This window comes from Orycteropus afer, unplaced genomic scaffold (genome assembly GCF_000298275.1).
Source record: "Orycteropus afer afer isolate SDZICR_OR568_19922 unplaced genomic scaffold, OryAfe1.0 scaffold00323, whole genome shotgun sequence".
NCBI classification, from domain to species: domain Eukaryota; kingdom Metazoa; phylum Chordata; class Mammalia; order Tubulidentata; family Orycteropodidae; genus Orycteropus; species Orycteropus afer.
The window spans coordinates 526,012-548,841 of record NW_006921910.1 but is presented as its reverse complement, the minus strand read 5'-3'; the positions used below and the strand labels follow the sequence as shown (position 1 = coordinate 548,841).

General features: G+C 45.9%; 1 protein-coding gene across 1 annotated transcript in view; it reads right to left on the bottom strand.

The window, feature by feature from the left end:
- Positions 1–8,913: 8,913 nt before the first annotated feature.
- Positions 8,914–22,830, bottom strand: part of RBM5 (RNA binding motif protein 5) — a 25,105-nt gene continuing 11,188 nt past the window's right edge. Inside the window, exons 6-24 of the mRNA XM_007951981.2 lie at positions 21,028–21,111; positions 20,141–20,201; positions 19,641–19,706; positions 19,227–19,387; positions 18,620–18,717; positions 17,914–18,001; positions 17,658–17,735; positions 17,503–17,578; positions 16,722–16,807; positions 16,235–16,319; positions 15,933–16,024; positions 13,849–14,010; positions 13,306–13,455; positions 13,151–13,222; positions 12,367–12,546; positions 12,076–12,150; positions 10,878–10,975; positions 10,671–10,800; positions 8,914–9,039 (exon numbers count right to left, since the gene is read on the bottom strand). Of these exons, the coding sequence (XP_007950172.1) occupies positions 8,914–9,039; positions 10,671–10,800; positions 10,878–10,975; positions 12,076–12,150; positions 12,367–12,546; positions 13,151–13,222; positions 13,306–13,455; positions 13,849–14,010; positions 15,933–16,024; positions 16,235–16,319; positions 16,722–16,807; positions 17,503–17,578; positions 17,658–17,735; positions 17,914–18,001; positions 18,620–18,717; positions 19,227–19,387; positions 19,641–19,706; positions 20,141–20,201; positions 21,028–21,111 (1,968 nt within the window). The remainder of the gene's footprint in view (positions 9,040–10,670; positions 10,801–10,877; positions 10,976–12,075; positions 12,151–12,366; positions 12,547–13,150; positions 13,223–13,305; positions 13,456–13,848; positions 14,011–15,932; positions 16,025–16,234; positions 16,320–16,721; positions 16,808–17,502; positions 17,579–17,657; positions 17,736–17,913; positions 18,002–18,619; positions 18,718–19,226; positions 19,388–19,640; positions 19,707–20,140; positions 20,202–21,027; positions 21,112–22,830) is intronic.

Sequence of the window (22,830 nt, the reverse complement as noted above, 5' to 3'; positions counted from 1 at the left end):
GGTCCCCAAAGCCATAGAGATTCTAACAAACACAAAACCACCTAGGCTTTAGCCTTGCCCCTCCCTGGCCTCCACGTTCACTTAGTGTGGCCAGCCACAGGGAGCAGGCACCTTATTGCAGTCAGATGGGATGTTCATCACCCAGCCACTCAGGTAGGTGCCTCAGAATCACTGTGAATGGAGTTGTGCTGACTAGGATGGAGTGCCAACCCTGATTGCTGACAGGGAAGGGGCACAGTGCACCTAGGCTACACCTTTCCCTCACTCATGGGTGCACATACAGGGAGCACAGACTCCTCTTCAGAGGAGGTGCCCTTGGGCTGCTCCCAGGCCAGGAGAGCCTGGATCTTGCAATCCCACCCCTTGCCCTGGGCTACACCACGTGGGAAGTCGTGCCTGCCATACTCAGGTACAATATTTACCTATATCCTGATATAATATTCACTCACACTCTGATCCAGTATCTAACCTCACTCACGTACCACATTTGCCCCTGCTCAGATATACTGAGTATAATAATACTCACTCCTACCCAGCAACAGTGTTTTGCCCTCCTGCCCCTAGAGTTTTCAGACCCTTCTGCTCTTGCCCCTGGCATCCAGATGGAAAGATTTTGGATGAGAGAAGGAAGGAAGGGAGGAGAGCTGGTCAGCTCAGAGGAGCACCGCCCTGCATTTGGGGCTGGGAACCCTGGGAGTTGAGGACAAGGCTGGAGTTCCTCCCCTGACTCTGGCCCCTCAGACAGGTGTGGAGTTGGCCCTTTTGCCAGCCTCCCTGCTGTCCCACAGGCCAGTGCAGTCTTGGTGAGCAGTTGGGTGTGTGTGTGGGGTGAGGGTGGGGGGATGGGGGACAGAGAGGTATAAGGTGGGGATGTGTATGCTGAAGTCATCAGGACATGGAGGAAGTCAGAAGCCAGGGCAGCGTGGCCTATGGGTGGTGGAACTCAAGTACAATCCTAGATCCAGCAGACCCAGCACCACAGTAGGGATAGCCAACATGGCTACATACTCCACGAGGGGCGGACACCTCCTTTATCCTGGGCCTGCCCAGCCCCCTCCCCAACATGGGGCCCAGGAAGCCTACTCTGTCAGGCCTGCCCCACCTAGAACCCACTTACCACCACCAGACCCAGTTCTGCTCCAAGAAGCACAAGCCCTGTTTTGAGGTTGCCTCTCTCTTCTATCCCCAGGACAAAGGTTTGGGCTAGGACCTGACAGAGCCTGCTTATCTCCTCATAAATATTTATCAGGCTTGAGGGGCCAGTGCCTGCAGCTGGCTGGGGTGGTGAAGGGTGGGGCCAGTTGCTGTAGAAGGATCGATCAAATAGCCCTCCCCTAATGAGGGTGCTGCGAGAGAGGAGAGTGCCACCTGGGCCTTGGGAGCCTTCGGGAGGGGGAAGACAGATGGACAGCGGGACAGAGTCAGGAGAAGTCTGAGGGACTTGGGCCTGATCCAGCTCTCAGACCTCGTGCACCCCAGGAATGTAGATTAGGAGGTGCCAGAAGAGGCCAGGGCTACAGAAGGCATGCCAGCCCCCTCCCTGGGTGTCCTCCCTACACAGCATCCTTGAGAGTTTGATCTCTACACAGAACCTCCCAGACCTAGCTTCCCACACTCCTTGTCCCTCTTAGAGCTGTGCTCTTACCCCAAAAATGCTCCTCACAGTCCTCCTGGATGGGTCTGGAGTCAGTGCTCTAGAGAGTGGTGCTTCTCATAACTTGTCTTCCCAGAGTCCTGCTTCCACCTACATCATGCTCCCACCTACTGTGCCCTCCCAGAGCTGTGTTCCCCATATACCAATTACAAGAAACAGTGCCCTATACATGCCTCTTCCCCCCTACACCCCTATCCCTCCTATCCCCTCACCCTCCTCCTAGTACTGTGTTCTATACCCCCCATTCTCCTTGTACCCCATCCTCCACCCTCGACAGCTGTGCTCCCAACACAGTCCAGAGCCCCCTTTACCCACCATAAACCCCTCTTCCTGTCAGGTGGAACTGTTGACTTCAGGTGCTGGAACCCTTTCCGTGAGCAGAGGAGATGCTCCATGGGGGCAGGGGTCTTTCCAGCAGCTCAATTCCAGCTCTCTCTGTCCTCATGTGTGCTATGTCCCCACCCCCCAACCTCCTTCATTGACATGCTGGTGGGACCCACAGGTGGAATCAAAGCCCTCTGCACACAGCAGAGCTGCACAGCAGGGAGCTAGGAGCCTTTGTCTCCCAGGCCCTGGGGAAGTAGGAGAGAGAAGAGATAGCGGTAGAGAGCACCCTTTTGGGGACCAGAGCCTTCTCACTGCCACAGGCAGGCACAGCTGCAGATGAAGGGGGGCAGCCAGAGCTGGTGAACACCTCCAGCGATAATGAGGGTCTGCGGGGGAAGGGACGGCCTCAGGCACAGCCTGGGGGGGATGGCTGCCTCCTGGAGCCCTGGGCTCTCATTAGTGGAAGCCTGGGGGGAGAGGCAGCTAAGTGGGTCAGTTCCCCTCCCCCAGCCTGCCTGACAGGTGTAGGAGAGAGGATTGTCAGCCTGTTGTGCGCCCCCATCCCGTTCCCCCCACCCCATCCCTAATTTGAAGCTGGGTCAAAGCCCCTCCCTGAGCCTTCTGCCCCTCATGGTGCCTCTCAGGGTCTGCCCCTCTGGGCTCCTCTTCCTCCCAGAGACCCCCATTGGGGCCTCCTCCTGTCCCTGATTCCCTGCTCCTGAGCCCCTCCCTCTGAGTACCCCTCCCAGGTGCTGGCCCCTCCACCAGCCTCCCGAAGGCATCTTGCAGACTGAGCCACACCTGGGAGAAATTGAAATCTTAGACTCTTCCCCCACCCCCGCCAATGAAGCAGACATCCCTGTCCTGGCCACGAAAGGCAGTAAAACAAGGCTCCACTGGGGCCAGCTGAGGGCTGTGCCAGAACAAGCATCCAGATTTTGGGGGAGGGAATTGGGCAGGGCGTGTTGTGGGCTGCAGGCCAGTGCTTTTCTGCTCCCTGCCCTCCGCCCCCCTCTGTAGCTACTCAGCCCCGGGCTGTCCACTCTGGGGTCCAGGCAAGACTTGAGAACCCCCACCCAGTCACACTGATGACCTTGGCAGATTTCTCTCAGGGGTAAATCTAGGGATGGGGACAACTCAGAGGTGGAGTCTTCTCCATGCAAAGAGGGAAAGTTCAGAGAGACAAGCACTGCCTGGGTCCCCCCTTCTCAACTGACGACGACCTGACAGGCAGCCTGCCAGCTGTCCCCACCCCTTGACCCTTGAGTCTTTGGCTAGGTCTCTCTCTGATTAATGACCTTCTTAAAAAAAAAACAAAAAAAAAAAACAACCATTGCTGTTGATTCTGATTCAGCAACCCTATAGGACAGGGTAGAACTGCCCCATAGGGTTTCCAAAGCTATAAATCTTTATGGAAGCAGACTGCCACATCTTTCTCCCTAGAAGCAGCTGGTGGGTTTGAACTGCCGACCTTTTGGTTAGCAACCAAGTGCTTAACCACCATGCCACCAGGCCTCCTTAAATGACCTTCTAGGACGTCCCATTTCCAGTGGAAGACACTCTCTGGACTAGAGATGGCCCTCTTCAGAAACATCTGGACCAGCCTGGCTGGTCTCAGGTCAGAGGATAGAATGTGGGTTATACTCTGTCACCCTCAACTCCACGCTGTCAGGATATAATTGTGGGAGGAGCTGGACAACTGTCCTGGTTCCCATCAAGGTCCACCCCAGTCCAAGGATCCTGAGGATCACTGGAAGCTGACTAAATCATATCCGGCTGTACAAGAGTTAATCTTAGGGTGCTCCCCCCACCCACCCACGTGTGTGCAGGCAAATTCCAGGAACGCTTTCCATTAAGGACGCTCTGTGGAGCAGATTTCATTTACATTAATAAGAACCAGAAAAATCTGCGGGGTGGGGAGAGGGGGTGTGGCTGTTGCTCACGTTTTTTGCATCTGAGTCTGGAGGAGGCCGAGGGGCTCAGGCTGGGGCCTCTGGTCTTAGAGGAGCCGGTGCTGGGGTTTCTAGTCTGAGGGGGGAGGTTGAGCCCATCTAGCCCCAAAAGATCCCTGTCTGACAAAGGAGACAGAGCCCAGCTGGTCAAAGAGACTCCAAGCCTGAGGGGAGGGTGGCAGTGACAGTCAAACTAGTCCCAGGGGCCCTCAGTCCGAGAGGATGGCAGAACCCAGTCTTGGGTGGGATAGGACACCAACACATGGGAATTACCAGGGTCAGCGGTTGGCGCCCTGGGTTTTGATGGTAGAGGGCCACTGAGCTCTATCAGCTAGGGTTTGCCTCTGCCTATCTTGGGGTCTCAGCCTACATCTGGTTGAGAAGGCTTCCACCTCTCTTCCCCACCAGGGTATTAGAAGAGAAAGTACTCAGCCATGACTCAATCCATTTCAGGACAATTATGCCCATTCCTCCGTCTCCCTCTCCCCTCCAGCTCTGGCTTTCAGCCCTTTTGGATCTTATTCCACACCTGAGCTCAGGCTCAGGATCCTGTTCTGGGAGGTGAGATCCCCAAGAGCCACCTACCGGGGAAGGATGCAGTCTCGAACTGACTTGAGTGTGTGCAGCAGGGTGTTCCTGAGCTCAGCAGGCCCAGGCCTAGCTATGTCACAGCCCTGGGGGCTCCCTCCCCTTGCCCAGCTCCCAGACAGCTGCCAGACCTGGCTTCCTTCCTTCAGGGGTAGCAAGAGTATATGGGCAGGAGCTGGGAAGCACGTGTGCAGGGGTGAGCTTGCGTGTACCTGCCTGTTAAGTTGGTGGCCCAAAGATAGGTGTGCATGTAGGGGATTGAGGCCTTCAGGCACACACATATTGCATACACTGAGGGTGTGGAGAAAACATGGAAACATGCATGCTGCTTAAGGCTGAATGACTATGTAGGCCTTGTGTGCACGTGTGCACCTATACACACTGCATGCTTGTGAGTGCAAAGGGGCTGGAGAGGGAATGGAAGAAGCCCCAGCCTCTGTACCTCTTAAGATTTTCATCCAGCCCTATCCTGGGCATCCCCAGGTGCTTGGATGCACTATATCTGAGGTCCTGAGTTGAACCCAACCTTGGGGTTCCCACACCTGCAGCCTCCCTGGGCCCAAGTAAGGGGATGGTTGAGGGAGGCTTAATTGCATCCATGAATCATTCTCAAATAGCTCCTGTCCAGTGGGGGAGGGGAGGGTAGTGGTGCCCGCCTGGAGCTGGAATCCTGGCCTGGGTGTGCCTGATTACTGGGGCCTCCCAGGCCCTCTTCTGTCATTTGCTCCTGTGGCCTCCCCCATCAGCACACGGGATTTCCTTGATGCTCAGGTTGACTGTTTTATCTCAGGGGCTGCTGGTGGAACGGAACTAACTCCTCTAGACGTCAATATCCCCATCTTCGTCAATATCCCCATCTTTGTTATCTTGCCCCCACAGCCTCCCCCCACCTCTTGCAGCCTCTCCTGCTTCTCTTCCCAGCATCCTCTTGGCCTCGCTCTTTGTCTTCCCCTGCCTTGTCTAATCTCCTGAAGGTGTTGAAAGCTGCCCAATGTGAGTGTCCCACAGCCAGCGCTCGCCCCCATCCGTCAGGAGCATGTTGATAGTGTCCTAGCCTAGTCCTTGGCCCACAGTGAGAGGCCCATCTCTTGGGGCCAGGTGGGTGAGAGCACCCGGGTCGGAACCAGCTCAGCCCTCACTCAGCAATCTGGGAACTGCTGAGTGAAAGTTGGCAACTCTTCTCTTTGAACCTTAGTTTCCTGTTAAAACTGGGGATGGAGGCAGTGCTGAGAACTAAGCAGGGTAGAAAGATGTCTTCTGCTGGAATGCTCCTTTTGTCTACATCTGCTCCTTCTCCAATAGGGTTCTGAACTAAACCTCAGTCCACAGGTTCCCCTCCCCCTCCACCCACCCTTTGCTGGCTGGGGTGAGAGCCTGTGGGTATCTCTTGTCTCTATTTGGAGCCCCAGCAAGTTCAGCCTCCAATTCCCTCTGGGCCACAGAGACAGAGGCTTAAGCCTAAGGTGGGCTCTGCCAAGAGTATTTTTGAGAGAGTAAATAATGACAGGGCCTCAAACCGGTTAATTCTGGTTCGGCCCCCCTACCCCCTACTAAAAATGTGCATTTCCACCTGATATACTGCATCAGAATCATTAACAAGCTCCCCAGGTGATTCTTATAGAATCTTATGTAGACATATCACCTGGGGAACTTGTTAAAGATAATTACCCTCACCTAAGCCAGTCAAGCCTGGATAGGCGATGGGGCGCTGCCACCTGGTGGCCACCAGCAGTACAGCACCCTCCCTATTCCCTGGCCTTGTCTCCAGGGCACCCACACACATACACACCCCACCTGTCCCTGAGGGCATTTATCTCCGGAATCAGGGTGGCTGGACTTTGAGCGCCCTTGAGACCTCCAGCCAGACTGCATGCCTGGGGAGCTTAGCTCAGGCCTGGCCACTCATCTGGGCTTTGAAACTCGTTTGATGCGCAGCCATGACAGCTGCTCCCAGATGGCCAGCCAGCCAAGCCCTGCAGCAGCTGTCCCAACCAAGGGCAGTCTGGACTTGGGATCCCTGGAAGCTTCCTCTAGTTCTACAAGAGCCCTTCCAAATTCACTACGTCCCTGATTGGGAAGTTTGCACTGCTCTTGCACCTCATTAGGCATGACCAGGAGTGGCCTTTGTGTGGGCTGGGTACACTTAACCCTGGGTTTCAGGGTAAAGCAATCCAATGGGCTAGTTGGGAGGGATGCCTGGGACCTTGGGGCTTCAGCCACTCAGCACTGGCAGGATTCCCCCAAATACAGCTTTCCAGATTTGTCTAACCTTGAGAATTGGGGCCATTGGTCCAGATATGGGTGAGGACTGCAGTCACTTGGCTATGTATACTGGTAATAGATGTGGTTGTGGAGATCGAAAACAGTTCTCTGAGGGGTTGGCTCAAACCAAGAGCTGATTCAGGAAAGCTCATGGCAGAGCAGACAGCCAACCCTACAGGCCTAGAGTGGTTTGCAGGAGCCCTGAGCAGCTAAAAGGCCCACAGTGGGCACCAAGCAGGGCTGGCCAATTCGAGTGCCCTTCTTAGTCTGGAGAACAGTCACTCCAAGATTCAAGATGGCTGACAGAGGGCTGGCTCCCCTACCAGTACTCAACTGTGGCTTCCCCAGGGAAGAAGGTCCCATCAAGCTTTTGATGAGCTGGGCGAATGTAATTAAGATCTTTCCAGATCCCATTATGTGTGCGTTCACCTGGATTTGCCCTCCGGGCTGGCTGTCAGATGAGTCTAATTAGGCCACTTGTGGCTGCTGCACAGGTGCAAAGAGCCCCCAGCATCTCCCTGATGCTATGAGTGCTCTGGAGAGGGGGCTGCTCCCCACTCCCTAGGGCTACCGACACTGAAAGAGCCAAATCTGTTAGGGAGACATATTCCCCACCCCAGCTTTGGGGAACTTGGGCTGATTTTTCAGGCTCCCAACCAAGCTTAGGGCATCATCTGCATTTGCCTCCAACTCTCCCTGGTAAAGCCTTGGGATGAAGCACTGCCTGAACAGTCCCTCCTGAGAGTACTGCCTACCCCAGTTCTATGAGGGCCAGCCTTGCCTGCAAATAGGGAAATGACACCGTATAGATAATCATAGAGTTCTAGTTTTAAGAACAAGTCCTAGAGACCACCACCACCCTCCCTGATTACATGCCACACTCATGGAGCTCAGGAAAGACAGGAATAACCCATCACCAGCTCAACTGGTCCCCGGAGCAGCCTCTGAGACCCAGGACCCCTTCCTGCCCTTGTCAAGAAGGGTCTTGTGGGCCAAAAATGTTCTCTCCAGTGTCAGAGACAAAGTTCGAATGGCATCATTTACAACAGAAAGCCTTGCAGTGTCCCTGAACACCTCCTCAGCAGATACGACAGAGGTGATAGAGTGCTGCGGGGGAAGAGAGAGCCCTTCTCAGTTCCTCCACCCCAGCAGACGGTGGACCAGATGTCCCCATACAACAGTCATTTCCCCATGCCCTGCATGCCTGGACTATAGTCCACAACTGTTCATGTTCACTTTGGTCCTTGGAAGCTGGAAGAAAAAGGTGCCTCAGTTATGATTGTATGTTTCCAGAAAGTTTAACAAACTCTTTAACCTAACAAAATCTAAACATGGTCTATGTCCATACCACCCTGAATGCACCCAATCCTGTCTGATCTCAGAAGCTAAGCTGGGTCAGGTCTGGTTAGTACTTGGACAAACCATGTGGGAACACCAGGTACTGTTAGCTTTAAAAGAAAAACAAACAAAACAACCCGAACAACTGAACGTGGATGATGATGACAAGGAAAACAACATCAACTACTACTTATAAATAACTTTTAACAAATTAATTTCATCACCTTCATCACCAGGCTTACTGACTCAAAAACTGCTTTGCCCACCTACTCACCCCAGAATAAAGAGACACAGTATCATTTTTTAAGGTATTTCTTCTGTAAAGGAGCCAGATTTGGCAACTAGACTGAAAATCTTCCAAAATTCTGTACAAATGTGTAATATACAAATATACACAAGGCTTCTGCCAAGAAAAGACAGCACAAAGAAAATGACAGAGGCGGCTTTGGTGTTACACACCACCTAGGGCATCTCAACATCTCCCGGGAGCGAGGGCTGATGGACTACAACGTAGGCTGCACATGTAAAACACACTACATTACACTATGTACACTGAGTATAAAAGATCCACTGACCCCCCCCCCCGGCCTGCTCATAAAGCCCTCTGGCGGGAAGGAAGCCCATTCATTAGACAACCTATTTTAGGGAACTCCTTTAAGGTGGGAGTGAGAGCCCCTATTAATAGCACAGGTGTGCCCTGAAAGAGACAGGCAGTAAGAATGAATTCAGGAGACGGACCACTTCTTGTACTTCTTGGAGCTCCGTGTCAAGCTCTCGTTCTCTCCTTCAGTCTCACTCCATCTCAGTGAACCGGGCAAACATGGCTTTCCGGACAGCATCTTTGTAGGAATCAGCACCTGACAAGCCATACGCACTGCCTTTGGCTCCTAGGCCAGCTCCTTTTAGCCGAACTTGAGCCTGAGGGGACACAAAATGACATCAGCAGCTGGCAGGTAGGATGTGGACCGCTCTCACTCCCTCTTCATCAAGCCTTACTTACGAAGCACAACCACCTACCAGAAGGGCTTTTTATATGAGAATAAATTCCAAAAAAACAAACCCACTGCCACTTAGTTGATTCCGACTCACAGTGACCCCTCAAGGACAGAGGAGAACTGCCCCTAGGGTTCCCAAGGCTGTACATCTTTACAGAAGCAGACTGCCTTATCTTTGTCCCAAGAAGAGGCTGGTAGCTTTAACTGCAGATCTTTTGGTTGGCAGCTGAATGCTTTTAATCTCTACACCACCAGAGCTCCTTATATGAAAACAAGGATTTTTAAATTGGAAGACCTGGAGCAAGTTTAAGGACTGAAAGAACAAAATGGGCAAAGGTATGCAGGAAGGCACCACAAATGCGTCCCCCTTAAAATGCCTCGTCAGCAAACATCCTGTTAAAGATGTCCAAAACACCTCATCACAGCTGAGGAAAGTCTGGTAATTGTAGGCACAGATCAAAGCATTTGCCAGGTCAACATGGGAGCTCTTACTAGTGGAGCTCTTTCTGGAAGGCCAGTCAGCAGGGCCTCTGATCTCAGGATTATGACTCAATCTGAGCTCTGACCAACTGAAGGCTTTCTTTCTCTTTTTCAATTGTGCTTCAGGTACAAATTTACAGAGCAGAGTTTGTTTTACATCATTTTGTGTACATTTGGTTTCACTCACCAATTATCATCCCCAACACACTTTCTTCCCCTCCCTTCCCAGTAACACCCCCCCCGGCCCCTCATAGTTATGCACTCCACTGGTGCCCCGTGATTGACTGTTCCAAGGGATGCATCTCCATAGAGTATGTGGGTACATCACCCTGGATTGAGTGGTCTGCGTTTACGTCTTGTTTACTATTGGGCTGAGAGCCAGCCCCTGGGAGTGAGTCTTATTCCAGGCCTGAAGTGTATCTCAGGCCCATAGTATCAGGGGTCCCACGAGACTCCATCTGATCAGTAATTCTGGTCATTATTGTATTTTTGGATTTTGTTCTTCATGTTTCCTCCTACTCTATCCAGAATCTCCAGTTTTGATCCTTTCCCAAGTAGTTGGCATTGGTAGCCAGTCACCCATCTAGTTCTTCGGTCTTGAGTTCGTTCCAACTAAGGGCTCTGACCAACTAAGGTAAATTTTAGTTTGTTCTGTACATAACCAAAATCACTTAGAAGGCGAATCACAGTACTCTTATTTTAAATTAAATCCAACCTAAGCTCTGAGTCTGAATTGCTGTGAGAGAAAGTTAAGTATTCTCAGTGATTGGGGTTTATTTACAACGAAGCAAACAGAAACACATAGTTCTTAGCAGGTTCTATTTAAAAATATAAAAAAATATAACCAGAAAAATCAATTAGGGGTGCCAAGCCCACACTTCCCAAATGACATCATAAAAGAAGGTGGAATGAGGGAGAACAAGAGTCTCACTTGGTGATGATGAGATGATCTGACTGAGGAGGCTACTCCTTGGTGATCCGGTTAAGCTGCCCTGAGTCCCAGGACCTCTGGACCTAACTTCTAGAACAAGCCTACAGGCACAGAACCCAGTGAAGGCCAACTCTACCACTTACCTCAATGGGGGCTGTGATACCTTGACACTTCCTTCCCAGCCCTGAGCCTTCCCGCCAGCCCATGGCCTGCAGCATCTTGTTGCCAATGTTACTGTGATCAATGCCATCTTTGGTAGGTTGTTCATAATTCCTGCCAGTGGCAAACACACAGTTATTTAACTAGTCAGAGCCCCAGCTAACAAACTGGAATATGTGCACAACACATACACAGTGCCAGCATCAAACTGCTTCTTGCGCTTGGGCTCTGGAGGTTCTGGAATGCCATACTTCTCCCGTCTTTCTGCAGCTCGATCTCGGTATTTCATCTATGGAAAAACAAACACTGCTAGAAATACTCACACCTCAATCTTTAATAGTTCAGTAACTCTGTATTTCAAGACTGCGACTGCAAGTATTTTTTAAATCTGAAGTTTAACTTTTCAGACTGGTCTGAGATACCAAATTCCTTTGCTTCCCTTACTGCACTTAATCATACCTAAAATGTCAGGTTGTAGAGGTGAACTGTGCATGGAACCTGGGCCAGAACTATGCCTCTAACAAGTTTTATTTAATTAGCCACCACTTGTCAACCTCTTCACCCAGCCCACTGGGCCATAGGTACACCCTAATGAGATCTTAAAGGGAGAGGAGGGCAGAGATGCCCTTTCCTTCTAGCATTTGGACAGGCCCACCTCCAGGAACAGAGCGTGCTAAGGAGGCTTCCAGAGACCTGTTCAATAAACCCTGGGGAGATGGCATCATAAACAGTGGAAAAAAACAGGATAGTAAAAACCCTAACTACAAGCACCTCAGAATTATTTTAGGATGGGAAATTTTAAGTAATCTGCCCACTGTCAACTGCAGGCCTAGAGCCCACTTAAAGCTAATTTCTAATCCATAGGCCTATACTTTCATTTCACCTGGCCCTCAACCTGCCTTATCAGCCATTAGCCCTGACTGGCATCAGAGTCTTCTCCTGCTTTTGCCTGCAAGCCCTTGGCCCTGTCCAGCCTTCCTTCCACATCACGACTGTGATCACTTCATGTTCTTTTGTTCCCTGAGCCTAATTCAAAGCTTCCCCATCACCTATGAAGGCTTCCTTGACCAGACCAGCCAACAGTTCTTGTTTCTTACTAAAATCCAGTGAGTGTTTGGCATTTGGGACCTGTGGGCAGTCCTGAGAGTATGCTTCTTTCTTGTACACTCTCACAAAAGGACAGGAAGGGACAGTGTGAGGCTCACAAAGCACATACAGCCTGGGGTCCAGTGCACAATGACCCACACTGACAAACACAAGTATGGAATACAATCATTCCACCCTGCCCCTGGGACCTAGAACTAAATGCTGCCAAAAAAGGAAAAAAAAAAAAGCTAAAGGCAGATATCCCATGATACTCTTTCTAGGGCCACAATGTCCCCCATTCACCTCTCTCTCCCTCAGTTCCAAAGCTTCCAGCTCCTGCTCGCTCAGCCTGGATCGTCGGTAGATGTCCATGTTTTGCTACGCAAAAGAGTTTATAGACACAGTAAGAATTCAGGTCATCTTAATTTGAAATGTCATAACTTCAGAAATATCTGATGTATTAAAGAGCCAGAGCCCAATCCAAACTATGGCATGAAAACCAGAGTCTGGTGTGTGTGGAACTGCCATGCTCCTTTCCACTCTAAAAGGCAAGCATTCAACAGCATTCAAATCACTACAGAGAAGCATGAATACCTTGTGCAGGTCTGAGAGCTGTTGATGCCTGACTAGGGCATCTCTGTTTGGGAACTGGCGTCGGCAGAGCAGGCAGGCCATCTTCTTCCAGTCAGCCAGCTTCTCTTCCTCGCTCTCAAGTCTTTCTACCAGCTCCTCCTCATTGTCACTGTCACCACTGTAAGCAGCAACCAAGCCCCTCTGGAGACAAAAGAAGAGTGGATCAGTGGAAATACGTAATAAGAAAATAGCAATGGCTATGTATCCGGATAAAGTAATGCCTTATCCCAAGTGTGAGAACCTAAATTACTCTCACCATATTTTAGTAGTGAATTGCATTTTATCCAACTATACAGAATAGTCAGGCCTCAAGTGCTAGGCCTCACAGCCTCTTGGAGCCCAAGAAATATGATCCTGGGTGACTGTTTCAAACCACCAACCCTAAAGGAAAACCAAATACACCAAAAATAATGGCCCACCCAGACCAGTGTTTACCAAGTAAAATAAGGTTGTTTATGTTAATTCTCTCTATAGAGACCATTAAAACTCTTATTTACAAAAGTGATGAAAGTCAATGAACCGAACTGAAATATTCAGGCTACCTTCATTGCTCCACCTCACCTGCTCTCATACCTGGAAAACAAAGCCCTGAACATGGACTCTATACACAAAAGATGCTCCAAATGCCCACCAATAGTGACTAGACCCAGTTTTGATCAGTAATCACATTAGCCAACAAGCATTTCAGACTCAAAGGGAGAAATCAGTTATGGTCTTTAAAACACTAATGATGGTACTGGCTTACTTTCAGGGGATTCTCCTCATCTCCGTTTCGTACCAATTCTGGGATAAGCTGTTGTCTTTCAGCTAAGGCTCCCTGGAAAACAGAGAACAAGTCATTAAGCCTCAAGTTTTACTTAAGCTCCTACCGTAAAATATGGCTATTCCTGCTAATGTTACCTTCTTTTCAAAGAGAGCAAAGCCAGCATCTGCTGCAGCAGATTCTCTCCTTTCTTCTTCTCTCAAGGAATTGACAGGCTGAAAGCTATTTTTAAAATTTTCTTTCTGCTTGTTTAAACTCTTAGCCCAGCGTTCCATGTCTTTGGCAATCTAATGTCAAACAACAAAACCCACCACCAAAAACATTTAAGTAGGAGAATTAAGAAAACAATCCTTGTGTTATGACAATGAGCGATTAAGGATCTTATCTCAACCATATGCCCTGTAATAAAAATCCCTCTGACTCTTACTTCTATCTACAAATATTTCCATGAGATGGTATATAAGATATTATAAATACTGCTCTAAAGCCTTTGACCAACACACCATATATGGTAATGCTAAAAAACTGCAAGATGCTCTAAGAATTTAATTGTACAAAAAACGTGTGGCTCAGTTTTCAAGAGTCCATGTAAAGCTGACTGTGCCACAACCCAAAAACTAAAAATCAGGCCGAATACTCCAAGGGAGAAGCCTGGGTCCTCTGGCAAATCACACTCTTACCTGTTGGGCCGTTTTACTCTTGGGTTTCTCCTTCTTCTCCTTCCCCTCTTTTGCAGGAGGCAGGCCTGTCTGCTGGTGGGAGCCAGAATCTGCAGCTGGCACATAGGTTTCTTTCTCTCCATCCCAGTAAAGGTATTGCTGGGTTAATGAATTATAGTAGTACTAGAAAAAATACAATTAAAGAGAACTTTGTGCTGTGTTAAACCATTAACAAATATTTTATCAAAATAGTATGTGGTCTTAACATACAAATATATACAATATTGTGGTCTAGTTAATATTTCTGGCTAGAAACAACCCCTTGGACACCTTGGTGTAGGCGAGGATGATGAACCGGCCAGCAAGAGGTATGAAACTTTCGCTGGGAAAAGGACAATAGGGTTTTTTCTCAAGAGTCTATTTCCTAGTGGTAGGGGAGCTGTTGTATTATAAATTTTGGTCAATGACATGAGACAAAGTATATGTGAACTGCTGTATGAAAAGTGAATTTGCTCTGTAAATCTTCACCCAAATCAAAATAAAATTAAAAAAAAAAAAAAAAAAAAAGAGTCTATTTCCTATGAATTTAATCCATGGGCCTAGAGGCACCCAGAGAGCAATGTGTCTCATTCCTTTCCACCACTTACACAAACCAAGTGGTTTGGGAAGGTGGGGAGACCATACATGATAACCAGTTAATGCTTCATTATCAGGCTTGTAGTATAGAACCCTCTGGCCACCTAGGCAACCAAAGGATTGTAAACACTAGCTTGGGAGCCCAGAAGGTGATGGTGAAGAAACCCAATCTGAAGTGTATAGAAGGAACTGTAACAGAGGACAAGCAGCACCCAGTCTTCCTTCTTTATTCCCAGTCACTCATTCTGCCTACTGAATAGGAACCCAGGAGAGAGGGTCTGTTACGCTCCTTCTGGAGAAGATGGAATGGAGTATCAGACATAGGAGTCACAACTTCTATGCCTGACAAGGAGAAATGCCTGGGAAATGGCTCAACTTCATAAATAAGAGAAATGGAAGAATCATATAAAGGCTCGGCCTACTCAGGCAGGTCACACAGAGATCAACACTTCATTCTCTCAGAAACCACAGGTTATCAGCAGAGACCTGGCAGCTATAAATTCCAAGTTCCTGTTAAAAGTGTTTATTTTAGTATTCTATATACACAACTCCTGATCATAAATATTTATTTATGGGGTGTTAAAGTTGTTTTTTTTCCACCAAAAATAAAACAGCACTCCACAAATCTGCTGAATTCTACCCTCAAGAATACACAGGAATGCACAAAGCAAAATCCAGACACAAAAGTGGACATATGTATGATTTTTTTACAAATTAATGTCCAGAACTGGCAAATCATAGAGATAGGAAGTAGATTAGTGGTTGTCTGGGGCTAGGGGGAGGGGAGGAATGAGAAGTGAATGTTTAATGAGTAAGGATTTCTTTCCAAGGTGATAAAAATGTTCTGGAATTCGATAGTGGTGATGGTTGCACAACACTGTGAATATACTAAAAATTATAAAATTGTATACTCTAAAATGATGATTTTACGTATGTGAATCTTAGCTCAATTTAAACAAAATTTATGAAGAGAAAAGCCACAAATTAAAACTTCTATCTAGGTTTTTACATACAAGTTAGCAGCCACCTATACATTTTAACTGGCCAAAACAATCTATGGTAATAGAAGTCAGAATAGTGGCTACTGAAGGTGGAGTACTGACCAGCCAAGGGTATGAGGGAATTTTCAGGCACGGTGAGAATGTTCTCTATATCTGAGTGGTAGTTACATGAATGTGTATACATGGAAACATGCAAAGAAATGCACACTTCATTTTTGTGTACTTTATGTATGTATGTTATACCTCAAAACGTTTTTGTTTTACACCCTAAAATTCATCTTAACCCCTAAAACAAAAATTACATCTTGGTGGTTTTGAGTAAGTTAAACTAACCTGCATCACATAAGGAAGCACAATAAAATGGAAAGCGTTCAGCATCACTTGCTCTGTTGTGGGGAATATTTAATTTTATGCCTTATAAATGGACTAAGTGAAATTAAGGTATTTCTAGGAAAACAGTGCATTTACCTGCGAGTTGGGGTCATAGTAGAGTCCTGTTGTTGGATCATAGTAATATCCTGAAGACTCATCATATTGGTAAGTGGATGTATCAGGTACTGCTGCAAAAATAATTCAGTCTACAGTCATTCTAGGCAAGAAACTAGCTTTATTTTCAATTCTAAGCCACTGAAATGCAGCAGGCATTATTATTCTTTCTCTTGCATCCCCAAGTATCCCTCTGGTACCCACAAAGGGAGAGGAACTCACATTAAATCAAAACAACAACTATGACCTTCTAAGTGTCAACAGTCCCATGAGGTTTGGCTTACCATATTTGTTACCAGGAACTACACCAGTGGGGGAAGCAGCTGGGGCCTGTGTACTTGTGCTAGTGCTAGGCTGTGCTTCCTCATTCTGGAAAGAACAGCAGATTCAAGATAATCTCAACTATAACATCTCTTAAGAGAACTAAATCACTGCAATCATCCAGGAGGACGAGCACCCTTGACATACACATTGCAGCCACAATCTAAAGCAACCCTTGAGCAAAACATGCCGATAAGCTTTCTCCCTAAAGGTCAAGTCAAAGCATGCAGAAAGTGTAAATATATATATTTGGAATCTTATATTTAAAATATAGACACATAAATAAAACTACTGTATTATCTATCTAACAATACCAGACACAAAGAGGAGGAAGGTTGAAATGTGTATATTATTCAATCTTGGCTTATAAGGCAGGAAAGGATAATACTGTAGAGCAAAACAAAGTTTTCCCAACAGTCACTAGTTCTGTACTTAGGATGACAGGATTACCGGAGAGCCGGGTGGATTGGAGGTTTGATTATACAGCTGGGGACTCTGGGATACAACAGCTGCTGAGGTGGTCGTCACTGCTGTGCCTGATGATAAACACAGGGATTAGGGAGAGCCAGGGAACAAACTGTCAAGCCAAACACCTTTATCTGTAATGCTCAATGTAGCCTCTGTCTTTGTATATGTCAGTTTTTATTTTTTAAAGTCTGTTCTTAATAACCTAATCTAATACCCACTAAGTATCCTTGAACCAACAAGTTTTATTCTTATAATCCTATTAGAATGTGACAAAGTTAAAGATTCTGCATGATGGGTAGGAAGAAGGAAAAAAGGGAAAAAATCACCATCTACTTTAGGGTTGAGAAAATATTTAACTATAAAGCTTTATAATTTTGAAACAGAAATTTTAGAAGTAAAGGCTTCTGACAGTCACCCTCCTGACTGATGTCTGGGCACCAGATTCCAGGGCCATACCCTCTGTGTTCACCTAAGCCAGTGGACACCCCATTTCTAATACCACAGAGAAGGGAAATACAAAGTCGAATTCAAGAAGGAAAATTGATTATAACATGATCTCTAAGAGATCTATCTGTACCAGTTCTTGGTGTACAGGAACAATCCCAACCTTCCCCTAAAACTTCAGACACAGTGACAAGTCTGAATGTGCCCCCTACATTCTTGCAAAGGACTCATAGCTTTGAATCCAGTTAAAAACATCCAGTCATATCTCCTCAACCACAGCTGCTTAAACAAAAAATAAGAGAGAGATCAAGTTTATTACCTGATGCAGATGATGGATCAGATTCTAATCCTCCACCAGCCTGTTGCTGATAAAACTGCTGGTAGTCCTGTGAGTACTGAAGAAAAGTCCACCATTAAAGTGCTAGTCTCTATACTCTGGAGACAAGAAGTTGTATGTCAATCAAGTCTACCTACCTGAGCATACTGGGCATAGCCGTCTTGGCCAGGCTGCAGGTAACTGTAGTCAACATTGCCTCCTTCTCCACTTTGAGACTACAGCATGGCAAAAGAAAAGGAAATAAATTTAATAAACATCAAGGAAAAAGGAAGTAGTCCCTAAAAACATCCTTAGACAGCTTTCTAAAACATATACACAACAGGAGAGGTCACTTTATGTGAATCTGGGCCAACACCAGCATATTACCTTGAGCAAGAAGATAATCCATCTTACCTGGGTGGATGACCACTGAGCAGCAGCGATGGCTGTACTAGCCACAGAGAAGGCACTGACTCGGTTACCATCTGGGAGGACCAAGTCTCTGAAACAACAAAGACCCAATTATTTGATTTTACTGAAGTGTACCCCTGATCAGTGCCCCTACACTGCCAAGGAAAAAGTGAATCACTTTGACCTGCTGACAGGTCTCAAATGCCAGCAAGGCCACTTTTCAGAGGGAGAAGGGGTTTCCACAGACAAATCCCTCAGTAAGCAAGTGTTCATGTAGCATTACTGTCCTACTTCATATCCTGCCATCTAATAAAGCATCAGTTAGATGAGTAATACTAAAAAAGGGAAATTACAGTACTAGACTGAAGTACTACATCCATGAAACGATCAGCATGCTGTTCTGGAAAGAAAGAATTATTTCCAGGTGGGTTTGCACTATACTGCAGCAATTTGAATAGCAGATACTCTCAATCCATCTGCCAAGTTTGAGTTTGTCCTGCTCCAGAGTGTTCTGGTAAATGCCATCAGCTAGTTACATAAGACAGGAGAGAATAAGCTCTAAGAAGACAAAATATTTCCCTCCCAGCTTTGGCAATGAGAGAAGACAGTGTCTCAGGGTAGAGAGCACAGGCTTGGGGTAGTTAGCAAAGCATCTCCGGAGAAGTGTGTAGATGTGCCAGTTTGAAATAAGCATAATGAAACTACTCACTTTCTTGCACTTTTTGCAAAATCAACGCCAATAGTTTTGCCATCAATTTTCAGAGGAGGATGGAGACTCTGTAGTATCTGAAGCAGCTGGGAAGCATCCTGAAGGAGAATGTGAAGAAAAACAAGTTTTTTGTGTAATTAAAAATGTCTATCATCTACCCCACTGAAAGAAACAGTTTTCTATTAAAGAAAAAGAGAGAGAGAGACACCAGCGGTTCAGTATTGTGTTTGCAGATATGAAACCTTGAGAAAAGAAATTTCTCTTTCCTCCAGGACAAGAAGGTCTCCACTGTTATTAAAGAACTAAACGTTAGGTCAATCTAAAATAAAGAACAACAAAAAAGGAATAAACTGTGGCTCAAACCTCAGTTCTGCCAGTTCTCTACATTGTACTCATTCTTTTTACTGCTTATTGAAGTAACTGGTCCTGTAATTTAGCACTGAAGTAACTGTTATTATGTAGCTTTAAACCTGGTAGGGGGAAGGAGGGGGTGGTCCAAGAGCCTCATGACCTAGTGGACTTACCACAAATCACATTCATCTCCTAAATGTATGGTTTTTTTTGTTTTGTTTTGGAAAAAAAAAAAAAGATTCAAATAATGCCTCACCATTGCAGAAGACAACTGCACAAACGCGAAGCCTCTGTTCTGCTGGGTCTGTTTATCTTTTATAAGGCGAATATTATTGACAGCTAAGGATGCGTAGGGAGACAGCGCTGTCATGATGGAATCCACCACAGTGTGCGGAGCTATGTTCCGAAGAATGATTGCTGGGGGCGAATGAGACAAATGACATCTATGTGTTCCCACCACCAATGCTCTTCAAGGCAGGTTCAAGTACAAACAAATAAAAAATACATTTTGGGAGGTTTCTAGCATAACTTTCACCCTGACATCAAGAAGATTCTAAAAATGAAACTTTTACAGGACAACCTAGAGCTGCTGCTTATTAAAAAACGTTAACAAAACTTGAAACTGAGATCAGTTTCTAACACAAAGGATAAAACATTACATAGAACTTACTATCACAGTAGTAATCCACAGACTGAACTGACTCTGTGGTTCCAGGGGGTACTTCCTGTTCAGAGTCTATAAGAGGAGAGAGGAAAGCCCAATAATTGAAGATAAGGAAAAAAACGTATTTTTAATGAAAACTAAACATTAAAACTCCAAGGTTTTTAAGCACATCTAGCATTACTTTTTCTTTTTTACGCACTTGTAGCTATAGCAAAACCTCATTCGTTCTTACATAATTTATGTGGAATGCAAAAATTGGGCCAGCACAAGATTGACATTACCCTTACACTAAAGAAAAATGCAGAATGCAAACCAAGTGAGCAGATTTAATTTTGAAAATAAAAAGCAGTATGTGCTTTCACAATCACCATCAACATCTATTTAACCTAAAAGCTTTAAAGGAAAATACATGTTACTTGTTTAAATGTCCTACCAACTACACTTTTCCTCAAGTTCACAGATGCTAGATTTTAATGCATATTCTGAACATCGGAATCCAGGCTTACCAAACTTGTCGGCTCCACATCGGAAGCATTTTAGTCTTTTCCTGAAATTGTTAAGGCAGCACTGAAAAAGAAAGTTTTACTTGTAATTATATCTCACATTGTTGTTGTTGTCATGTGCTGTCGAGTCAGATCTGACTCGTAGCGACCCCTCCTTGGGTTTCCGAGGCAGTACCACTATGGAAGTAGATTGCCCCGTCTTCCTTCTGAGGAGTGGCTGGTGGGTTTGAACCACCAGCCGTCTGGTTAGCAGTCAAGTGCCTTAGGCATTATGCTACCAGAGCTCCTATTTCTCACATTAGGCTAGACTTTCTAGTACTAACATGGGTTTGAACAACAGGGCCACAAGTAAAAATTTCAGCAACCAACATCAAAACAGCAAAAAGTGATACCATGTATTCAAAACAAAGGAGCATAATTAAAAATTCTGAATGTCACATTATGTGAATTCTACCAAGAAAAAAAATCTTGAAGTGTTTTGAAGTAGAATTCCATTTTTATCATGTTAGGAAAAGTTTTTCACCCTACAGCAAGCCACTAGCAAAGTTTTCCCTTACTCAGAAGAATATTTTATGGACCATTCTACATTTATAAGCACAATGTGACCCAAACACAGGCCAGTCCCCCACTGAACACATGGAGAACAAAGAGTGCTCTCTCAAAATGTCAATGGCAACATCCAAGTTCAAAACTCTGTGTTGGTGACCAGACCATCATAGACCTTATAAAACCTGAGTAAGATCACAAGGATTTTTGTCAATGAAACTAAAAGATTATCAAAAGTTGTGAGCTCACAGTAAAATGAAATGAACCTAAAATCCTTTGAACACAAGGCTAAGAACCTAGATCTTAATAACGTTTTGTCTATTTGGGAAAGAAAATATGCTTACCTTGTTACAAAGCCAATCTTCAAACTTCGGTCTGGGATTGCTGTAATGCATTGCAATGTGCTTTCCTTGAATCACCAACTTTTTCTGTAAAAAAAAAAGAAGTAATTAGTTATCCCCATTGTGAAGAATTTGTGTCCATTTTCCCAGGGCAGAGCACACTTCGGAAAAATCAGTGCTCTGGAATTAAATGGACAACATACGGGGAGGACCAACCACCGCCACCTATACTCTGCCCATCCAATCCTTCAGATAGGCAGTAAGAGAATGGGATGCGGAGTAAAGGTAAACGGAGTCAGGGAGTGCTGAGAAAGCTGCCAAACACTGACATGCACCAGGCTGTGTCTCCAGCAGAGACAGAAGTCCTAACATTCAGCATTGACAGGCTGCCTGAGAGTGACAGTCTACTTCAAAAAAAAAAACAGAAGACACAATTCTCCCAGTTCTGATTGTCTCCTACTTTAACTCTTAGCATGGTGTCCTTGGGCTTCACTTCACTTTTCCCCCATTCCCCATCTTTATGCACAGTAATATACCTTTATATTTCCCCTTTCCCCAAACTCCTGCTTCAGGATGTGTCTTTTGGGGGACAGTGGGAGGGGAGCTCATTTTTAAAGGGAATCTGGTTACAAGTCTTTCTCAAGAGGGACTATTCTGAATGCCACCAACTCTAACACAGCTAAATGAGACTTCTTCCTGCCTATTTCAACTGTCATGTCCTATGTGACAGATGTATTTTTCACTGTAAAGGATGGTACTCTCAAGATGAGTAACCAGGAGGCCAATGAAGTTTCTTCCAGGGGCAGGAAAAGTTCATAAATGCATACACCATCTCGTATGTCAATTATGTGACTAAAAGGGACTCAACTTTGAAAGGTCAAAACTCCAAGCTGAATCTAGCCAAGTAGACTTAGCACCTGCCCCAAAGATTTTCCATTTAATAGAAGCAACCTTTTCTGGGTGGTGGAATGGGGTGAAAAGGGTGGACAGACCAGGATATCTGACATTATCAGAAGAGATTTAAATAGGAGGTTAGACATCTAGATTTTTAAAAGGAGCCTGACTCCTTTAAAAAGATGTACCGTTGAGCATTCGGTTCTTGTAAAGCCTAGATTTAAGACTTGTTCTGAATTTCGTCTCTGTAGTATCTAAAGGCCAGACTACATGTCTAGCCAACAGGGGAAAAGTTGAAGGGCCATCCACTCACTGTGATGTGCAGAAGTAAAAATAAATAGCCAGGAGATAATGTGAACAGATCATCCCACTAAGAGGGATGTATGCTGGGGGAGATGCCAAACTACCACTGAGTCCCTAATCCTATTGGCCTTTTATTTCTGGAGTGAATTTGAACTGTAATGAATTACTTCACATTAAGATAGCTTTGTATACATTAAAATTGTGGAGATTTTTAACATTTTATAAGTTTTAAATTCTTAGGAGTTTTAAACTCCCAAGCAAGTCATTCTGACACATCCCCTGCATCAAACAATGCTGTCATATTAAGTAAGTGTGAATTTAACTCACACTTGTATATGACCTTAACTCACACGAAGCTTGTATATTTATTAGGATGGTGTCCATGGTATGAAATGAATGAAACTCTACTTTTATAAGATATGGCTGTGGGTTAAGAAAATGAGAGGCCTAAAAATCTGACAAGTCAATCAAAATGATAACCCTCATTAGTGAGTCTGGTTATACGTGACAGTCTGTTACAAATCAAATAACTCTTATTTCTGGGTTACTCAAATCATAAAATGCTGCAGAAAAGCAACATAATGAGTTACATAAGCTTTCCAGAATACA